We start from the raw sequence: 22,058 nt of genomic DNA, 5'->3' as shown, positions 1-22,058 counted from the left end.
TCACTCTGTAGCCCAAACATTTGCCTCAGACTAATAAGAATCTTGCTTTAGCCTTCTGAGTGTTGGCATGAGTTGTCTACCACGTTGTGCCCTAGTGAAAAAGTTAAAAGGAACTTCCCTCAACCTAGCTTTTTTGTTGTTGTTGTGTGTGTGTGTGTGTGTTTTTTTTTTTTTTGAGACAAGCTGTATCTGTGTAACTCAGGCAAGCCTTAGATTCTTACTATTGCCTCTGACTCCAGAGTCCAGGTATTATGGAGAGATGGTCTACTCAAAACTTTTTATTCTCTTTTGAAACATGGTTCACTGGAACTCACTAGGTAGACCAGGCTGTCTTGAACTCAGAGATCCACCTGCTTCTGTCTTCCAAGTGGTGGGATTAAAGGTGTGCACCATCACCACCACCACTCAAAAAAAAAAAATAATAAATAAATAAACCCCAAAGCCTTAATATTTAAAGGGGAGTTATTTGTCAGTTCTAAAGTTTCAATTGCCTTTTTACCAGAGGCTACCTTAAGATTTTGTCGCACATCCAGCTCACTTCTGTCCTGCCTGTAGAATGTAGTAGTGCTGACTGTGAGTGAACTCTGACCCAGAATTATTTCAGCAGCAGGGACTTCCACAGTTGGCCTTAGCAGGTTGGTGGTAAATTATGAAATTTGAGAAATTCAAATTAAATATGGAAGATATTTTCCCCAGTGTCTGTCTGTTACTGGCTACCCACCAGTTAATATTTCAGGCTTTGGTCTACTTAGTAGCAGATTTTATCTTCTGTGGATGAGAGTAAGATTTCCAGAGCTTAATGAGTCTGTGTTTTTCCATCCTTGTGCTCATTGTGTAAACTTAAAAATGGATGGATTTTTCTTTTTGCCCATGAGTAGTATCAGTTTATGTAATGCACTTAGTATAAGTCATGTTTTGTTTTCAAAAAGGAAAATACTTTCATTTCCTTTATTTCGGAGGTTGACTTAACAGCTTCCAGGTCAAGTCCTGCAGGCTGCCTGTTGTAAATAAGGTTTTACTGGGATATAGCCACATGCAGTTGTTTTTGTAGTATCTTTGCCTGCTGTTGTGGTACAAAGTTGAGTTGTTTCATAGTTGGCACAGAGACTCATAGACTGTAAAACCTGAAATTTTTATTATCTAGCCATCAAGAGAAAGAAGAAAGCTAGTGTGGTGGGGGCTGCTGACTGCTAGCCTAGCTCCAAGTTCGGTGAGAGACAGTATCTCTGAGGAATAAGGTGAAGAGTGATGGGCCAGAAAGCCTAAAGCCCTTCATGGTGTGCATGGGCATGAGTTCATTCCTTCCCTCCCCTGACACACACTGTTAGTTGTTCTTCATTTCTATTTTAGTCTATCTCCCTTTGGGTGTTCTTGGATGGTCAGTTATTTTCTTTGTTGTACTTTGTAGATTTTTCTGAAAGTTACTGCAGCTTTGGATCTCTTACTCCTTGGGCATGTTTGGCTTCTTGGAGGTTTCTTGCTGCATCTTTCTGAAACAGAAGTCCTTAGCCACCCACTCACCCTTGATGTCCTAGTCCAAAGTGGAACTCTTCTGCCATCAGCTTTCTCATGCTTTTTCACAGCCTTTAGAACTTGGAATCTATTCTTTAGCATTCAGTTCCCATATTTTTTGCATCTTTGATTTTATGTAGACTTCTGTGGTCTTGCCTAAAACTTCCAAGGCAAACATTTGAAGATTTCAGAAGAAATGTATCAAAATAACAGCATACATTATCACTTTGGGGGCTGTGTATGGTGGGGGAAGGATAATGAGAAGGGGGTATATGTGACCTAGAATCACCATCACTTTTTTAAAATCTTGTTTTATGCTAGACTAAGTCTTGAGCAAGTCTTTCAGACCTGGCTAGAAAACACTGGGCTGTTAGTTTTTGTTGTTTGTTTGTTTTTTAAATAAATATGTGTGGCAGGCATTATTGTTTAGGGAGCATGCATTCCATGGCACACATTTGCAAGTCAGAAGACAACTTTGGAGTCGAGTCTGTTCTATTTTTATATGAGTTCTAGGGATCAAACTCAGGTCATCAGCCTTGCTCACTGCCTCTATAACTGCTGAGCTGGCCCTATTATCACTTAAAAAAAAAACCCAAAACATTAATATTAATTGCTGCTGTTAGGATTGGCCTCTTCACCCCCCCCTCCTTTTTTCTTATTTTTTTTTTTTCTGACTCTGAATCTGGTAATTTAGCCTAAGTATAGCCCAGGCTGGCCTTTGGACTCTTGATCATCTTACCTGGCCCCCTTGAATGCTTGGATCATTGGCACTGTGTCCAAGTGACAGAATGTAAACAGAACTGCTCATTCATTTCCCAGCCACCCAGACCCAAATAATCACACAGAAACTATATTAATTATAACACTGTTTGGCCTGTTAGCTCAGGCTTCTTATTAAGTAACTCTTAAATCTTAAATTAACCCATTTCTATTAATTTATATTTTACCATGAGGCTCGTGGTTTGGTTACCTCTTGCTTTTTGGGTAGCTACATGGCATCTGGCTCTGGCAGCTGCATGGAGTCTCTTTGACTCCACCTACTCTCTATACATCTCTTCCAGCCTGGCTATATTCTGCTGTGCCATATACTGAAGCAACTTCTTAACTAATGGCAATAAAACATATTCATAGTATACAGAGGGGAATCCCGTATCAGAATTCTTGACTGACTTGGTTGGTCACAGTTATAAACTGACTCATCATTGGAACTACTAGGTGATAAAATGCTTAGGCAGCAGTCAGAAGTGTTGTTACTTTGTGTTTGTGGAGACAGAAGACATAGACATTAGGAAGCTTATGAATTCCTACCTCTCTGGTGATGAGCTCTGCAGAGCTTTATCTTCATTTTAAACTCCTTCTTAGAGGCTGAGTGAGGTAGTACAGTCCCAGCTCTTGGGAGGTGGAAGACAGGGGATCATGAATTCAAAGTTATCCTTTGGCTATGTAGGATGATCATACCAATCTGGAACTCATGAGACCCTGACTCAAAAACCAAAAGAGGGATGGTGGCATGGTTGTAGAGATTCAGCTTAGTAAAGTGCTTTCCAGGCAAGCATAAGGACCTGAAGTCAGCTTTGAGAACCATATAGAGTAATTGTGCATGGTGACTGGACAGGCGGATCTCTGGGGTTTATGGGCCAGCCTACAGGCATAACTGTCAAGTACTGAGTGAGAAATCCTGTTTCCAAAACCGAGATGGAAGGCTTTCAAGGAATGACAGAGGAGGCTATCCTGTGGCATATGACTGACACTCTCACATCTACATAATACCTGCAAATATATGAGTACTGATGCTTTTGGTTCAGGGAGGTAGTGGAAAGAGAGAACCCTTTTCTACAGGTTGTCCTATGACCCACATGTACACCATGACACGGATTCTCATACATTTACAAAATAAAGTATTAAACAACCTCCCAAACACCCTCCTAACCCTCATGTTCTTTAAAAGCAAAAATGCTTTACTTAGGCTTTTTTAGTTGCTTTGGTGGCTTTTGGGCAAAGTTTTGGGGACTGCAAATCATGTGAATAGTTGAAAAATTAAAGCCATTTTTTTCTTAATTTGTGTTTTGGACATGTTCATAATCTTTTCAGCTTCATGTTTTGTACCTTCTTCCCCATGTTATATTATGATAAGGTCTGTTGCTCCTTTAGCCTTGGATTTGGAGGCACCGTCTGTTTCTCCTTTCTCTTTCCTTAGGAAGAAGTCACAGCAGTGAGTTCTGTGTAGTATTTCCTACCTGTGACCTCAGCACTCTGTGTGCTAAGGCCTATGAATTGAGAGTTCTGGGCCAGCTTCACCTAAGTCACAAGACTGTCTCATTTAAAGAAAAGTAAAAGGCAAGGAAGCAACCACTGTCTTAGTGACTTAGAGAAACATGCAGTTGTGATAACACTGTCAGTTTTGACATCACATCCAGAGAGATCTCGGCTGTACTTACATTAACGTCAACATGGCATTCATGAAATTGCATCTTCATTCATTTTGTTATGTTTTATGCTTGCATTCTTCATCAGACATGATAAAAATATATAAAATTTGAGAAACTCATTAGAGCACCTAGGAAACTTGATTATTGGAGGAATTCTTCAGTGAGATCATAGCTTTGTCAGGTGTTGCTGCTAGAAGGTCCGTATTTCAGGCATAATTGTAGGAAAGCAGATGACCAGCTCTTGAGGAAAGTTACCTAGATGATCTGGGGTAGCAGTGCCCAACCACCTGTAAATACCAGCCGCTCATGTTTTTGCTGGGTTTATTTGGTTGTAACTTGGTTTCTCCACATTGAATTTCTCCCATCTTGGCTGTGGCATGGAATTGTACTTGCCGGTGTGAAGTAGCACTTGGAAGCTCAGCAGGTGATGCTATATTATATTGACTTACAGTAGTGTATTTAAAAAAACAATGTTTATGGGTTTCGTTCTATGTCAGTAAATTGTGTTTTGTTTGTTTGTTGTTTTGGTGGTGTTGGGAATTGAGTACAGGTCTCTTGACACTGACCTACATCTCTAGCTGCTGCTGCTGTTTTTGTATTTTATTACCTTTTTGACATAAGAGTCTTATGGGGTAGCCTAGGCCTGGCCATCAACTTTGTATTCTCCCATTTCAATCTAAGTGCTGGAATTACAACCATGTGTCAGGTATCACCACCTCCTGCCCCCGCTTTTCACAGTGTTCTTGTTTGTTTGCTTGTTTTATTTTGACACAGTTTCCTGTTTCCCAAATTGGCCTTGAACTCAGTATATAGCTAAGGATGATTCTGAAACTCCCAATCATATTGTTGGCCTTGAACTCATGACAATACTACCTTGGCCCCAAGAGTATTGTGATTATAGATCTGAGTCATCACACCTGGTCATACACTATGAATCTAGTCATTAGTCTAACATTTACTCTAGTTTTGATAGGCATTTGAATTGTTGCCAAATCGGACCTGGTGTTGCAAGCCTGTGTTGTTTGGGAGTCTGAGGCAGCAGAATCACAAATTCAAGGCCTAACTGTATACTTTATTGAAACTGTCTCAAAAAGTAAGAAGAAAAAGTGTCTTGGAATATATAACTCTGGTATGTAGCTGTTTGTTTGATTTGGGGGAAAAATATTGAGGACAAAACCAAGCCCTAGAAATAAGAATAGTGATGTGGAAGAGGCATCACATGTGTCTTATAAGACCTCACACATGGTGTCAGTGAAAAGGCTATTGAAACCTTGGATGGTTAGATTGTCTGACATATTGCTCTTTTAAATCAGTAACTTATGAATTATATTTAGAATAATAAATCTCACTTGTGGTTTAATTAGCTGGAGTAGGTGCAATAACTGTTCCAGCAGGTATCGTGGTGCACTTGGAGCCATGTGCTTGGTTTAGATCTGATTTAGGTTAAATGCTGAAAAAATATGTTTAAATCATGAAGTTGTTTAGTATAAATCACAGACTGTGTGCTTTATGAAGGTCCTTGGCTGTTCAGTCAAGTGGGACAGTCAGTGGACAAAGACAGCATCTCCTGTTCAGGACAGAGGGTGTGTTGTCCATGGCCTCAGTGGCGGATCTGGGCTGGGGGCAAGCTCCTCAGCTGCCACCGCCAGCAGTGACCAGTGAGCTCCTCAGCTCTTTCCGCCTCGGCTTCTCCACCTGCCCAGTGCTTCCTCGAAGACAGAAAAAGCAGGACCCCAAAGTCAGCCAGTAGCAGCCGATCCGGGCCACTGTGTGGGAATTCTATGCCTGAATGAGCACGGCATAGCCACCTTTGGCCAGAGCTGCCACAGACTCAAGTAGCCCCACATTGGGTGCCAACTGTAGCAGTTTGCTTGATTTGGGAAATAACCAGGCCAGCTTAAAGATAAACAATTATATTTTTTAATTGTTATAAGGGGAAACTTAAATCACAAGAATGGGAAGTCCGAGTTCCACTGTGTCCCGCGGGAATCACCCAGAGTGCATGCACCTGGTCTGTCCCAGTTTTTCTTCCTGGGCTTCAGGTAGCCCCACCTTAACTAGGTTCCACTTCTTGATTGGTTAACAGAGCTTCCCCCATCAGTGGTAGAGAACTCACCTAGTATATGTGGGGTCCTAGGTTTAATCAAAACCAAACTCACCTAGTATATGTGGGGTCCTAGATTTAATCAAAACCAAAAACTACCAGAAACAATCAGAATGATTCCAATTTTTTCCTGTGATAATATCAGTGCTAGGGCCAGCTAGGTGACTCTTCAGGTTAAGGCATTTGCTGCCAAGCCTGATGACCTGAGTTTGATCTTCAGGGCTGACATGGTGGAACTCCTGCAAGTTGTCCACGTATGCTCTCACAACTAAATAGATGTAATACCCCCTCCCCCCAAAAAAAACCCCTAATACTACATTGAACATTTCTCATCAGGACTTCTTCCTCTTGTATTTAAGATATTTGGTGGGTTGGTGATGGTGTGTGTGTGCGTTGCTGGAAATTGAGTCCAGGGCCTCATATGTGCCAGGCAACGTATTCTGTTTTTGGAGACAGGGTTTCTGTGTGTGATAGAACCCTGGCTGTCCTGAAACTTGCTTTGTAGACTAGGGTAAATCCTCGAACTCACAGAGATCCACCTGCCTCTGCCTTCTGAATGCTGGATTAAAGGCGTTCATTGCCATGGGCTAAGTGAGCACTCTTACATGTACCTACACTCTCAGTCCTGCAAATGTTTTTCTTCCTCAGACACAGGGTCCTGCTGTATATTCCAGGTTGTCCTTTAACTCAGTATGTAATCCAGTTGATTGTGAACCCCAGTTTTGCTACCAGAGTGCTGAGATTATAGACGTGTACAGCCCTACAAGTGCTGACAAACTGTGTGGGGAAGCGTTCGGGGTGTGGTGTCATTGTAAGGTTAGGACAGGAAGCATACGCAGTAGGCTGGATTGTAGGCACTTAGGCAAAATGTGTGAAGCTGAAACTGTTTTGTATATGTGTATACTTACTGAGTTAGGAGTGGTGGCCCCTACATTTAATCCCTGGGGAAGAGGCAGGCAGTCTATAAAGTGAGTTCCAAGGCAGCCAAGGTTACATGGGAAAAACCTTGTCTTGAAAAACAAACAAAACAGAACAAAACAAAAGGAAAAAGAAAGAAAATACTTAAGCAATGTGCTGTTTTGTTAAAAGCCAGGTATGTTAGTTGTTAGGATTGTCAATGAGATAGCCATATTCTAAATGGCTCAAACAACAAATTTGTTTTTTGAGTCCAAAATTCCAAGTTTAAAATGTCGGCAGATGGGCTGCTTCTCTTGTCTTGATGGTGTCTTTATTCTGGGCATGCATCACTAGTGTCTTTCTCTTATAAAAACATCAGTCAGATTGAATTACAGCCAGACACCCCCACCCTCTCCCGATTTTTTTTTTTTCTGGAGACAGATTCTATCTTTGTAGCCCAAGCTGGTCTGGAGTTCACTGTGGAGACCATGCAGGCTTTGAACTGCCTCCTGAGGGGGATTAGAGACCCAGCTATCACACCCCACACCCAGTCTAAGGGCCCTACTCCTACTACTTCAGTTAGCTTTAATTACCACTTTAAAGGCCCTTTGTCTAAATATACTCATAAAGGCTAGAGAGATTGGCAGAGTATTTGCTGTTCTTCCAGTCTCAGGGTGTCCACTGCCCTCTTCTGGCCTCCTTGGACACTGCACACATGGTGCACAGACGTGTAAAAATGAAATCAAATCAAACCTTATGGCATAAGGTACTGGGGATTAAGGTTCAACATAGGAATTTTGAAGGGATATGTATTTGTACCATCAAGGATTTTCTGCTGCGAACTTTACCCATGCTGTTTAGGTCATGAATGATGAACAAGATAGTTTTTTGGGGGGAAGGCTGGGAGATAGGAAGATAATTTCAGGAAAGTCAGGCACTATGGTACAAGTCTTTAAAAATAACCCTTGGAAGATAGAGATAGAAGGATCAGGAATTCAGTCATTCTTGGGAGCCAGTGAGATGGCTCAGTAAGTAAAGGCACCTGTTGCCAAGCCTGGTGGCTTTAGTGTAATTTCTTCAAATTGTCCTCTCATTCCCACATGGTTGCATGTATGTGTCCCACCCACCAAAATAAAGAAATGACCGTAATTAAAAATAACACCAAGCCGACAACAACAGAGTCATCCCAGCTACATAGTAAGTTTTAAACGGGCTGGGTTTTGTAGACCTTATCTCAAGAAAACCCAGACACAGAACCTAAATAAGTGATGCCAGAAGGAAGGTAACAGCTAGGAAGACTTTAAACAGCATAAAGTGTTAACATAATTGTTAGGAGGAATGAGGTCTGCTGTATTTAGGTAAAAGTGGGAAAATTAGCCTTTGCCCAAAAGGAGACCTTTACCTGAGAGGTAAATGATAAGCGAGGTCTAATTAATTTCACGCCAAGGCCTGTTTCTAAATCATGAAGCTGGTAAGATTGCTGTGGGAGTTGGCAAATGCTGAAACCCTAGTACTGAGAACATAGAGGCATGAGGATCAAAAGCCTCAGGTACATAGTTAATTCAGGGTCAGACTGGCTTTTAAAAAGTGATTTATTTTTATTTTATGTGCATTGGTGTTTTGCCTGCATGTTTGTCTGTGTAAGTGTCTGATTCACTGGAATTAGCGTTATAGACAGTTGTGAGTTGCCATGTGGGTGTCAGGTCCTCTGGAAAGAGCAGCCAGTGCTCTTAATTGCAGAGCCATCTTGCAAAGAAGCCCTGAATGCAGATTTCTTAAGAGGAGCCCTAGAGCCGGAAAGAAGTGGGTTGATATATTGAAATCGTTGAAAAGCAAAGCAAAACATGTATTTACCAAGAATTCTGTATATTAGAACTGTCAAACATAAAGCAATTAAGTCATTTCTAGAGAAACAATTGCCGTGAGACCTGCTGTATAAGAAATGCCAAAGGAGAGCCCTTTGAGTTTTAAGTGAGCCACTGGCTGGTAACTTGGAGAAAACGGTGTGTGTTAAATGCAAACTGTGTATGGATATTTTAACAAAGAAGTCGTCATAAAAAGGAACCAAAGAAATTTTGAACAATATAATAGCAGAGTTGAGGAAGTCACTAGAGTTTAGCAGCTTGTAACTGTTGCTCTCTATATAATTCATCTGCTTTATTTATAGGATTACAAGACAAAGGAATAAAATAATTATCTATATTCATCTACCTATTTGTTTATTTTAGACAGGTTTTGTAGCCCAGGCTTTGTAGCTGAGGATGAATCTGAGCTTCTGACCCTGCTTCTGCCTTCTAAGTGCTGGGATATAGACTTGTGCTACCACACCCAATTTATGTGGTGATAGAGATGGAGGCCAGGACTTAGTATATGTTAGGCAAGCATTGCCAACTGAGTTATGTTCCTAGCCCCAAAGATATAATTTGTTACTTCAGAAACATAAAGCAGTGAGTGAGTGGGGAACTTTGTAGCAGTGTGTTTATAATGCAGTTGAAATTAAATTCATGTCTTAATCTGTTTTGTGTTGCTATGACAAAGTACTTTAGATAGGGGAAGAATAGACTTATTTTCTCAGTTCTCATAGCAAGGAAGCCCAAGATTCAGGCACTGGCAACTTTGGTGTGTGATGAGGACTGCTGGTTCCAAGAGGGAGAGGTATATTCTTGCAGTAGTAAAGGGCTCTACTTTACTGTTGTCTATTCCTTGTTTTTTTTTTTTTTGTTGTTGTTGTTGGAAACTGGATGTTAGATCGTCTGAATACTTGTTGCACCTTCCTTCAAGGTTACTGTGCACTTGTTTATTTGCTTAGTGATTAACAGGCTTATTTTAGTGAGGTCTGTTTACTCCTTCTGTATCCTGCACCACTTGATCCTGGAAACCTGACTGGGGCAGCAAAGTTTTTGGTAACCTTAAGGTTAACCTGAATTGCCCCATCCCTTTTTTTCCTCATTGTGATACAAGGTCTCACAAAATAGCCTTGATTAGTCTAGAACTTGCTATGTAGACCTGCAACTCACAGAGATCAGCCTGCCGTGGTGGTGTACACTTTTTAATTCTATCTAGCAGTTGGAGGCCAGCCTGTCTACTTAAAGAGTTAGGGTAGCCAAGGCTACACAGAGAAACCGTGTTTTGGAGAAAAAAAAACAAATAAAAGAAGTGTGCTACCGTGCCCCTACCCACCCTCCCTCCCTCCCTGATTAACATTTTTTGAGCTTTATGTGGGTTTTTTAAAATAATTTTTATTTTTTTTAGGGGGGGGGTTCAAGACAAGGTTTCGCTATAGCTGTCAAGCCTGTCCTGGAACTAGCTCTTGTGGCCTCGAACTCACAGGGATCCACCTGCCTCTGCCTCCCAAGTGCTGGGATTAAAAGCGTGTGCCATCACCGCCCGGCTTATGTATTTTTATTTTATGTGCATAGGTGTTTTGCCTGCATGTATGTATGTCTATGCATATATGCGCTTACATATGTGTGTACTGCTTGAGGAGGCTGGAAAAGGTTGTTGGCTCTTTTTGGAACTGGAGTTGGGATGGTTGTAAGCTACCGTGTGGGTGCTGGGAATCCAACCCAGTTCTTTTAGAAGATCAGTCAGTGCTTTAACCACTGAGCTGTATCTCCAGCCTTTTCCTTTTTTCAAATCACCTTATTGTAAAGAACTTACAAATAAGAAACACTCAAATAAGCACTTGTCTAGATCCAAAGACTATACATCTAGTTTACCATTAGAATAGCCATTCTGAAGTTATGGAGCTTTGCTTTGAACTTTACTCTTTCATTGTACATTTTTTTTATTCACTTAAATCTTCTATAACACTCTACCGCCAAATCCAAAACTAGAAAAATAACTAGCTTTATATTCTTTTTGACAACTCATGTGCCTTTTCCTGCATTCTCTCCTTTATCACATATTACCCTTTCTCTCTTCTCCTTATATGTTATACTCTACCGACACATACGTATATGTATATGTGTGTGTGTGTGTGTGTGTGTGTGTATATATATATATATATATATATACACATATATATATACATATATATATTTTGCTTTTTCGAGACAGGTTTCTCTGTGGTTTTGGAGCCTGTCCTGGAACTAGCTCTTGTAGACCAGGTTGGTCTCGAACTCACAGAGATCCACCTGCCTCTGCCTCCCAAGTGCTGGGATTAAAGGCGTGCACCACCATCGCCCAGCACGTTTATATATTTTTATACGTGTATATAATACAGGCTAGGATGCACCTATGACAGAATGTTTTTTCCTCCTTTCTGAGATTGGGTGGCATTGCTTAACATACATTCTATATCCATTTTTCTGAAAAGTTTGTAATTTCACTTGTAAAAAGATTTTTTTTTTCAGTAATGGGAATTTAGGCTCCACACATGAAGTAGGTAAAGTTATTCTAGGCAAACACTATTATTGAGCTGTATTTCCAGCCCAATATTTATTTTTAATTATATATTTGTGTGTGTGTGTGTGTGTGTGTGTGTCTTTTTGTTGGTACATTCACATGTTTGCCCCGGTTCCGGGAGTCCAGAAGAGAGCAGCAGTTTCCCTAGAGCTTCTTCAGAAGGCTGTAGCCCTTAATGTGGGTGCTGGGAACTAAACTTGCTTGGGTCCTCTAGAAGAACATCAGTTAACTGCTGAGCCATCTCTCCAGTCTTGATTCACTTTTTCTTTTAGGCCTGGGTAGTATTCTGTTTAGGTACCAGATTGATGGACAGCAAGGACGGTTCTATTTCCTTGCCATGGTGAATAGAGTGTCAGTAAACATGGGAGTGCAAACATCTAGTAGTTGGATAGAGTTCTCTGAATGTGTGCATGTCCAGGAGTGAAGTGGCTGGGTCATATGGAGTTAGGTTTTTAATCTTTTCGAGACACCGCCAAGCTGGTTCACAGCTGTATTTGCACTCCTACGAGTAGCCAGTAAGGGTGTTTTTCCAGATCCTGTCCAATGCCTGTTAGATCTCTTGATGATAGCCATAATAACTGTGCTGAGGTGGTATCTCAGTGTAGTTTTAATTTATATTTCCTTGTGGGTAGGGATATTCGAACACTTAAAAAGTAGTAAGGGCCATTTGTATTTCTTTGGTTTTTAAACTATCCATTCAGTTTATTAGCCTATTTATTGATTGACAGTTTTGTTTCCTTGGAATTTAAGTAGTAAATTCTGGATATTAGCCCCTTGTGTGAAGCATAGCCAGTACAGATTTTCTTCCATTCTGTGGACTATGTACTCTGTTGATAGTTTTCTCTGCTGCATACATTTTAAATTTAATGTAGCACTGTTGATAGTGGGACGTATTCCTGTGCCATTTGTTAATTTTCTTTTCAGAAAGCTTTTCCCCATCCAGATGTCTTAAAAAGTATTCCTTAAGTTTTCATCTACAACTTTTAGTGTTTAACATTTCAAATTATGGTCTTGAAGTGAATTTTTTCCTCCGAGACAGGGTTTCTCAGTGTAGCTTTGGTGCCTGTCCTGGAACTAGTTCTTGTAGACCAGGCTGGCCTCGAACTCACAGAGATACGCCTGCGTTTGCCTCCCAAGTGCTGGGTTTAATTAAAGGTGTGTGCCACCACCGCCTGGCTTTGAATTAATTTTTGTGCAAGATGAAAGATAGTAATCTAGTTTCATTTTTCTGCGGTAGATAACTACTTTTGCTAACACTGTTTGCTGAGTAAGCTTTTTCCTAATATGTGGTTGGCCTTCTCTGTAAAAAATTAGGTATAGCTTTGTCAGCTCGTTACTGGATCGTCTGTTCTATCACTCTATTTGTTCTTAATGCCAATACCAGGCTGTTTTTATTACTATAGCTTTGTAGTACACTTTGAAGTACAGCTGTGTTCTTACTCTTTCGGATTGCTTTGGCTGTTTGTGGTCCCAGTGACTTCTTGGATTGCTTTTTTCCAAATCTTTAGACATGGCATTTGAAGTTTTGATCAGTATCACATTAAATCTATTTATTAATTTTGGTAATATAGCTCTTTTCATAGTATTAATTCTGCTGATCTAGGAATGAGGAAGATTTCTCTCCTTTAGTATCTTTTTTGTTTCCTTTTTGATATCACAAAGTTTTCAGTGTAGAGACCTTTCTCTTGGTGTGTGTGTGTGTGTGTGTGTGTGTGTGTGTGTGTGTGTAGCACATATGCTATAGCATGGAGGAAGGTCAAAGTAGAACTTGTATTATTGACTCTTCCTTTCTACCATGTAGATCCTAAATATCAACTCTGGTCATCAGTCTTGGCAGCAGATGCCTTTACTTGCTGAGGCATCTTGTCAGCCTGGGTAAATACTGATTGTGTATTCTGCACATTTACTGTGCATATTAATTAGGCCTAAGAGGTTTCTAGATCTATAATTCACTTTTTAAAGGTTTTTATTTATTTGGTTTTTTTGAGACAGTTTCTCTCTAACTTTTTGGTGCCTGTCCTGGAACTAGCTCTACAGACCAGGCGGGTGTTGAACTCATGGAGATCTGCCTGTCTCTGCCTTTCGAGTGCCGGGATTAAAGGCATGCTCCTCCACCAACTGACTATCTATAGATCTTTTTAAAAAGTAAAGAATTATGTCATCTACAAATGGATAGTTTGACGCTTTTTCCTTTTCTATTTTTTATCCTTTTTATGTGTTTTTCTCTTGTCTAATTGGTATGGCCAAGACTTTGAGCATTATATCAAATAAAAGAGGAGAGAGTGGACATCTTTATTTCATTCTTGATTTTAGAGGAGATGCTCTCAGTTTGTCTCCATTTAATGTTGGTATAAGTTAGTTGTAAATCACCTTGTTATTTAGAAGTATCCTCCATCTATTCCCAATGTCTACAGGACTTTTTGGATGTTCCAAGAGAAGGAGGAAAAACCTTTTAATTTCTTTTGCTTAGGAGTTGTATAGAGAAACTGGCAAAGGCTAGGGTAATCTCTGTTGAAGTTGCTGAATTCTCCAAGGTACCTTATACATTATGCTTGTACCTCTAACCCAGCCAAGAAAATGACTATACCACTGTTTATACACTTGCCCATCAGGTTAGAGTTGATCCAAACCTCCTCTGTCCATCTCTAGCTCACTCTACCTTGACCTTGACTGTTAGTCACCTGACCAGTGTTACTTCCCCCATTTGCCATTGCTACGCTCTCTGTGTACTCATGTATACATGATCAGCTTGCAACTGTACTGTGGCAGAGAGTTAACTGTATCCCAGTCACCAAGATGTAGCTGTAGTCTTGGCTACTCATATTTTAGCTCCTTGTCTATAGGGTGGTCTAGGGTTCATCTCTTAGGTGGAAGCTAATCATCATTACTTATAATCAAGTCTTTCAACTAGCTGTATTAGAAGAAAGAGTATAAGAAAAGACAGCAGTACCATTTGTTCTCAGGAAATAAAAATGGTCGGCATGAGACAGCTTTGTAAACTGTGAACCTCCCTTCCCCACTTGCAACTGGGAATTGAATTTAGGACCTTGGCCATGATACGGTATGGACTGCCATCAAACGGTATCAATCCTCTTCTTTCCTTCCTTCCTTCCTTCCTTCCTTCCTTCCTTCCTTCCTTCCTTCCTTCCTTCCTTCCTTCCTACTTTTTATTTTGATACAGAGTCTTTCCAAGTTGTTTAATAGGCCTCCAGCCTTCCACCCTCTTGCCTTCACCTTCTTCCCAGTAGCTGGACTTATAGCTCAATTAATTAAGTATAAACCATTAGCATTGTTTCTTTTAAAAATGGTCATTAGGGGCTGGAGAGATGGCTCAGTGGTTAAGAGCACTGCCTGCTCTTCCAAAGGTCCTGAGTTCAATTCCCAGCAACCACATGGTGGCTCACAACCATCTGTAATGAGGTCTGGCGCCCTCTTCTGGCCTACAGGCATACAAGCAGACAGAATACTGTATAAATAAATAAATATTTAAAAAATAAAAAAAATAAAAATGGTCATTATTATTAATTTGCTACTTTTATGATTGATAGAGTCTCAAGTCTGGTGATAGTTAAAAACATTGTGTGTGTGTGTGTGTGTACGTGCACGTGTGTACGAATTACACTCAGGGCTTGTTTTTTTAAAAAAATTTATGTGTATGAGTGGTTTGCCTACATGTATATATATTGCACTACGTGCATGTGTGGTACCTGTGATGCCACAAGAGGGCATCAGATCCCCTGGAACTAGCATTACAGATTGCCAGCACCATTATGTAGGTGCTGGGAACTGAACCTGGTTCCTGTAAAATCTCTTAACTGCTAAGCAATTTTTTTCTAACTTTTGCTTCTTGCTTTATAAACTTTGAAAGTGACAAATAAGTCCTGCAGGCTCAAGTCTTTACAGAGACTCATTCTTTGGCTAGTTCTTAGTTTATGTGTCTCCATCAGTTTAACTTACACAGGTGGCACACATTTACATGTAGCCTTGCCTTGTCTTTATGGAGTCTAGACCTCTTTTGTTCCTCTTTTCCCTTTTCCAGAGAGAATGTTGTGTCTCAGCATTTTAGTGCATACTATCTTTCTTAATCTTTCCTTCTAGGTGGGTTAACTATAGTAATCTATTTTGTTATTCAACTGATTAAAGTATATTTGTGTGCTATGAATGAAGAGTTAGATGAGAAGAATTTGAAAGGCTAGAACTTCTAGGGAATAAAATTATCACAGACTAGTTAGGAAAAAGATGATTTATGAAAGTTTTTACCACTTAAGACCACTCCTGGGATTGCAGGTATAAAAGGGATATACTCTGGTCCCAAGTTTCTTGCTTTTCATGGTAGTCAAGTTAGAGACCAGAGCAACTAAAAATGTCAGACATTAAACATGTTGAATATAAAATTTTGCTGGTATACACTTGTGTAAATTCAGAGATTTTTGTCCTATTTTATAAAAAAACGTGTGGGGAGTTTTGGTTTTCTTACTTGTAAAATAAAATTAGCCCTGGTCATTATTTAATAAAATTTAATAAAATCAAACAAATTTAATAAAATAAAACCCTGGTATTTAAATGAAATTGGATATGTAAAACATGGCATAATTTGTAAGCTTTCATATATTCTTTTTACATTTAGGGTTTTTTGTTTTTGAGACATGCCCTTTTTATGTAGCCTAGCCCAGAGCTTGCTTTGTAGAGATTCCCCTGCCTCTGTCTTCTGAGTGCTGGGATTAAAGGTGTGCACTACCATGCCCAGCTTCAGTTAGGTATGCTTTTAGTTGAAAAAATGATAGGGTTGAAAAAAGACATAGAGCATAGTAAAATGTAAGTATTTTTGCTACTTGTTTCTATGCCAGGAGCATGGTTTTGAATACTTTCTAGTAATTATTGTATGTACATGAATTCATACAACCACATATTTTACAATTAACTTAAGTGGAAATATTACACATCTTTTTGGTTGATTGATAGATTTTGGTAATCTTTATTAGCAGTGGGTATAAATTTTTAAGAATATTGCTCTTTTTTGTGATTGAATTATCCGTTCCTTGATGGTATATAACAATGTAGCTCCTGTGTTTTCCCAGTGCTCATGTCTATAACTTTTCTTTCCTTAGGGTCACCTCACTATCCCTTAAAAATCCATTCTCCCAAGAAGAGGGGACAGAAAGAAAGATCACTTTGTAAGAAAGGCTTTGGTATCCCATGAACGAGCCAGCAGAACACCGATTGGGGTGCACCAGGACTCCAGAGCCAGATATAAGGCTCAGAAAAAAGCACCAACTTGATGATACAAGGGGAGGTAATAATGACAGCCACCAAGGAGATTTGGAGCCCATTTTAGAGACATCTGTTTGTTCTCCCTATTATAAAAATGTAAGTTAAAGTTCGAAGGGTTGCAACAAGGCAAACATGGAGACGAGGGGTGATATTTAAAAAGAATACATATGTGTGATATATAATGTATTTCTCGAGTAGAAAGGTAGAGATGTTGACTTAGTATAAATATGTTTTTATGTTTTTAAAATTTTATGTATGGTGTTTTGCCCGCGTATGTCAATACCATGTGTGTGTCTTGTTGCCTATAATGACCAGAAGAAGGTGCCAGATTCCCTAGAACTGGAGATGTATATATGGTTGTGAGTCACCATGTGGGTGCTGAGACTTGAACCCAGATTCTGTGCAAGAACAGCATTGCTTTTTTGTTTGTTGGTCTGTTTTGATTTTTCAAGACAGGGTTTCTTTGTGTAGTGCTGGCTGTCTTGGAACTCATTCTGTAGACCAGGCTGGACTTAAACTCACAGATATCTACTTGCCTCTGCTTCCTAGTGCCGAGATTAAAGATGTGTATCACCATGCCTGGCAAAATTTAGTTTCTTATTAAGCTCAGATACTACTTGATTTCATATTTACACCTTTCTGCTGGCACTTAAAAATCATAGTCACTCTGTTTTGTCTTGTTTAAGAGAGAATAAATGTTTGTTTTTAAAGGTTAATTTATTTTTGTGCTTTATGAGTATGTTACCTGCATGTATATGAGTACATTGTGTGCCTGGTAGCTCCTGGGGCCAGAAGAAGGTGCTGGACCCCAAGTCTGGAGCTACCAGAATGTTGTAAGACTCCATGTGGGTGCTGGGATCTGAATTCATGTCATTTGAAAGAACAGCAAGTACTCTTAACTGCTGAGCCAACCCTCCAGCCCCAGAACCAGCCATGTTTTAGTTATAACATTGTCAGTGATATTTTGAAGAAATTCTGTAGAACTTCTCAAATTGTTTTTCTGCAGTGCATATCTTGGGGTCAGTAGAATCCTAAGGACAGGAAGTAGATTTTAGTGTCTTATATAACTTCTCAGAGAAAAAGGGAAGACTTACACAGTTCATCATGGCAGCAATCATGTTTGTGAACAGCGTCAGACAGTGTTACAGGCGTGTTGATGTCTACAGTGGAACTTTATGTCCATTCAGTGATATGGTGCTGGGAGATTGTATCTCAGACTGCAGACTTGTGCTTCCTTAATCTTACTGTTATGAAACATTACAGGCTGGTTTACATAATGAGGTCCATGTCATTCAGGGCTATATATAGTGAGACCCCACCCAAAACAGAAAATATTAAACAGCAATATAGAAAAACATTATTGAGGTGCATGTATATATCAGTACACATTTAAACTAAATTAAAAACATAGTTAAGGTGTATGGCGCATGCCTTTATTCCTAGCACTAGGAGGTAGAGGCAAGAAATTCTTCTGAGTTCTAGACCAGCCTGGTCTACAGTGTGTGTTCCAGGCCAGCCAGGAATACATAGTGAGACCCTGTCTCAAAAAGTCTTAAAAATGTACATTTTCTTTATAAACTAGTTTTATATATTTATGTTATATGATATATATTACATCTAAATTATCTTCAAACTAAATCTAATTTTGGTTTGTGAGGCCGGGCCTCATGTAGTATGTACATGCACACACAAAAGAATAAATGAAAAACTGATTTTTAAAAACAAAACCAAACAATAATAACAAACAATACTGTTAGAAACAGAATCGATATGGGGGCCTTGATTAAAGTTGAGTTTTTACAATATACTTAATACATTCTAAATAGAAAAAGTAATTTCCTACTTTGTATTTGACTGATTGATTTGGTTTGGTTTTAAGGTTTGTGGGTCGGTCCCAGGGCTTTGTACATGCTAGGTGAGTGCTGTACCACTTAGATATCCTTCTGTTGTCTACAGCACTTCTGTAATCAGGAGGGATTCTTTCACACACTTGATTTCTTAGTAAAAATAGACAGTTTAGACAGTGTTAGGTTATGCTGCTTGGCCCCTAGTCTCAGATAGTTCTACATAGATTTTGTTCACACTTTTTCTCTGTTTTAGTCTGGCTGGCAAGGAGAAGGATTGATTGCTCTTCCCTTGAGAAGATTGCCCTGAGCTGATTGTAGGGGCTGAGCAGCTTGTGAATCCTGAGGCGTTGTTCAGCCTCCTTTCCTGCCGTTTACTGCGCTCTCCCTCTAGTGTTTGCTTTCTGAGATTATCAAAGCCACCTCTGTCCACCAGCGGCTCACACTGACAGTGATATGTCATTGTGGGAAAGCAGCCATAGGACAGCACGCTAGTTAGGGAAGATTGTAATGAAGACTGTAACACACCGGTGCTTCCTCAAGCCTGTGGGAGGAGCTGGCAGAGTAGTACGCTCCGACTTTCTGCTTCACCTCATACCCCAGTTGCTCCCAGGGCCACCTCCTTGTTCCTGCTCTTGCCCTTACTCTCCACATTGTGGTCTCTCCTGACTCCTGGTCTCCACTCCAGCCCGTCTATATTGGTCACCCTGTGGAGCCAGCCTTTGTCTGTTAGTGGAACTTGACATCTGTTTCGTTGTTTACAAATGAGTAGAGGTCTTGTCCCCCTGCCCTGTCCACTCCTCACCTGGATACATTTCCCAGAGAATCACACTTGGGTTGTGGATACCTAAGTAGGAGCTGGCATCCAGATTCTTCATCTCAGACTGGAGAGGACGGCGGCATAACCTTGGCCTGAGGAGGGTGTGACCACACATAACTTGGCACAGTGCCCTGTTTGTTGGCCTTATTCTCGTCTTCCATGAGACCTGCTCAGAAAGCAAAAATCAGTTCTGTTTTCAGCTACAATTGAGCTTTGCCACAGGGAAAGTTGACCCCACTGAGCAGCCGGCATCTGAGGCTTCTGTGGAGTGAAGGTCTGAGAGGTGATAGACCCAGATTTAAAGTGGCTTCCTCCTGCCTGCAGGTAGCCTTCACAACTACTTATCTTTCAGTGCTTCAGGAAAAGGAGCTGACGCCACCTTATAGGTGACCCCACCGGGAAAATGAACTGGTGTACACCAAGGCCTGATGGTCATTGTAAGGGTATGTTCTTGCCCCTCAGGGTCAAATGACCCCTGCCTAACACTAGAGATATAATGAATGGTGAATGTTTTTTTTTAATTCATATTCTATTTGCATTTTATTTTTAAGATAGGATCTCACTAAATAGCCCTAACTAGCCTGGAACTCATCATGTAGACCAAACTGGCCTTGAACTCCACCTTTCTTTGTTTTCCCAGTGCTGTGATTAAAGATATGTGTCACCATGGTTGGCAAATGTTTATTTCTTAAAATCAAATCCAAAGAAGGTCAGAAGGAAGAGGCTCTTCCTGAAACAACAAAATTTAGAACATAATAAAGTTCCTTATGTGGAGGAGAAAGGACTTTAGGAAGTGTGCTATCTCTTAGAAACATCAGTAAATTTGAATCTTGGAAGCTGAACAAGCTTCTAGTAGGTAATGGTGGATGCTGTAGATGAAGTAGCCTGACCCGAGGGAGATGTTTACTGTAGACAAGGTGATGAGGCCATAGATGGACATTCTCTTCCCCGGGGAGTTCCTGATCAGGCAGTGAATTGGGGTAGAGCAGCTGTTGGTGCTGCAGTGAATTTTGCCTTGTCTCATTATGGGCAGGTGTTTGAATGTGAGCAGGCATAAAAACACAGTCTGGATGCCAACCTGCAGGAGGGAATGGAGCAGATACAGATATAAGAGCTTCTTCTCCTTGTGGAAGTTCAGGAAGTCTATCTTCTGGGAGGGGCTCTGCTTCCTGATTGCCTCCATGGAGCCCTTCTGCACTTCCCCTGAGTTCTCAGGTTGCTGCGTGGTCTTCACCTTTACCTTGGTGTAATGATGCCGAATCTGAGCCATGAAGTATTCCATGAGGAAGAACAAGGCTATGAAGATGAAGTAGAAGTAGTACCACATTTCTATGATAGGAATGCTAAACAGTTGTTCAAAACACTCCACAAAACAAGGATAGGTGATATTTCCATGGCAGTTGAACTCTTCATGGAGGTTGATCCAGTGTACCTGGACCACATTCATTACTAGGCTGTATAGGCAGATGAGACCAAACCATAGAGTCCGCCCAATGTAGTAGGCAGATCTGTCCCCTACTACTGTGTATAACACAGGAATCATTGCAATTACCACTGCAAACATCATGTTCTCCTGTTTTTCAGGAAAAGGCCAGATACTTTACAGCCCCCTAAAAAGGAAAGCAGGGCAAGAAGTCAGGATTAGGAGCTGTGGAGATGGCTCACTGGGTTAAAATGTGTGCCGCACAAGCAGTAGTACCTGAGTGTGAGTTCCCTGAGCCCACATAAATGACTGATTAGCGGGATTGCCTGTAGTTCCAGCACTTCTGGGATATGGCAGTCAGAGACAGACGATTCCTCAGAAGTGCAGTTGAGCTAACCTGGCCTACATAATAATAAAATATCAAAAGGCACTATTGCAATGTGGAAGGTGAGGCCCTTCCTGCATCTAAAGGTGTCTTCTGACCTTCATACTCATACTGTTGCGTGTGTACACCTGCTCGAATTCTCATTCATATTCGTTCCCCCAGCCTGCACGCCCACACATAACACTTGTAAAAAAAGTCAAAATTAGAACGTGAGAGCACTTGTTGAGTGACCTGACCCCATCCAAAAGGCATGTTTATGTTTCTCATCTCTTAGCACTGCTTCCTGGCTGTTGACTCCCCTAGACAAGGCATTGCTTTGTATCATGTATGTTTCCTGCTTCTCTGGTACAGGCTACAGCAGAGATCATCTCCTCTGTTACCAAACAACCCCTTCAAATTAAAACCATGAGTGTAGATCTCATCTCTTTTTGCTAAATTATGAAGTATGACTTCAAGTTTACATGACCCCTATTATCCAGCATAGAGTATTACTGTTAGTTTGGGTATAATTATACTTGTTAAATGAAGAATGGAAGGCACAAGTAACATTAAAAATTCTCATTGTGTTTGGCTATTTCTAGTCATCCTATAGCCTAGTGAGAAGAATGCCCTGGGTTCATTCACCAACACCTAGTGGAAAAGAGTCAGTGTATTGTTTCTCAGCCTTTTGGACAAGCGTAGGTATCATATGAGACTCTCTGTGGACCTCTGCCATGAAATTCTCCACAGCATTCCCTTCTTTCTTATTAGGAAGACATAGTGCACATAACTTCTTCCATCTGCAACTCATGGGTAAACTGTCTCCCTAACTGTATAGTGGTAGCCCTTCCATTCAGTGAGCCCCGTGATGGTGGGCAACATACATTAGTTCTATAGAAAGGGAAACTATTTTTTGGTCTTCAAAGCTTTTTTATTTTTGAGTAATTGTGTTTCCTCTCTCTGTCTCTCTCTCTCTCTCTCTCTCTC

The 22,058-nt window shown here is 40.5% G+C and overlaps 1 protein-coding gene across 5 annotated transcripts in view; it reads left to right on the top strand.

The window, feature by feature from the left end:
• Adipor2 (adiponectin receptor 2) overlaps positions 1-22,058 on the top strand; it is a 63,524-nt gene that overhangs the window by 23,310 nt on the left and 18,156 nt on the right. For all 5 annotated transcript variants that reach the window (XM_005365116.3, XM_005365114.3, XM_005365115.3 and 2 more), the window contains one exon: positions 16,458-16,716. In XM_005365116.3, the coding sequence (XP_005365173.1) occupies positions 16,546-16,716 (171 nt within the window). In that variant the 5' untranslated portion in view covers positions 16,458-16,545. The remainder of the gene's footprint in view (positions 1-16,457; positions 16,717-22,058) is intronic.

The sequence above is a fragment of the Microtus ochrogaster genome, unplaced genomic scaffold, assembly GCF_000317375.1.
Source record: "Microtus ochrogaster isolate Prairie Vole_2 unplaced genomic scaffold, MicOch1.0 UNK1, whole genome shotgun sequence".
Classification (NCBI taxonomy): Eukaryota; Metazoa; Chordata; class Mammalia; order Rodentia; family Cricetidae; genus Microtus; species Microtus ochrogaster.
Note: the sequence above shows the minus strand (reverse complement) of the source record. Positions and strands in the feature narration are given on the sequence as shown.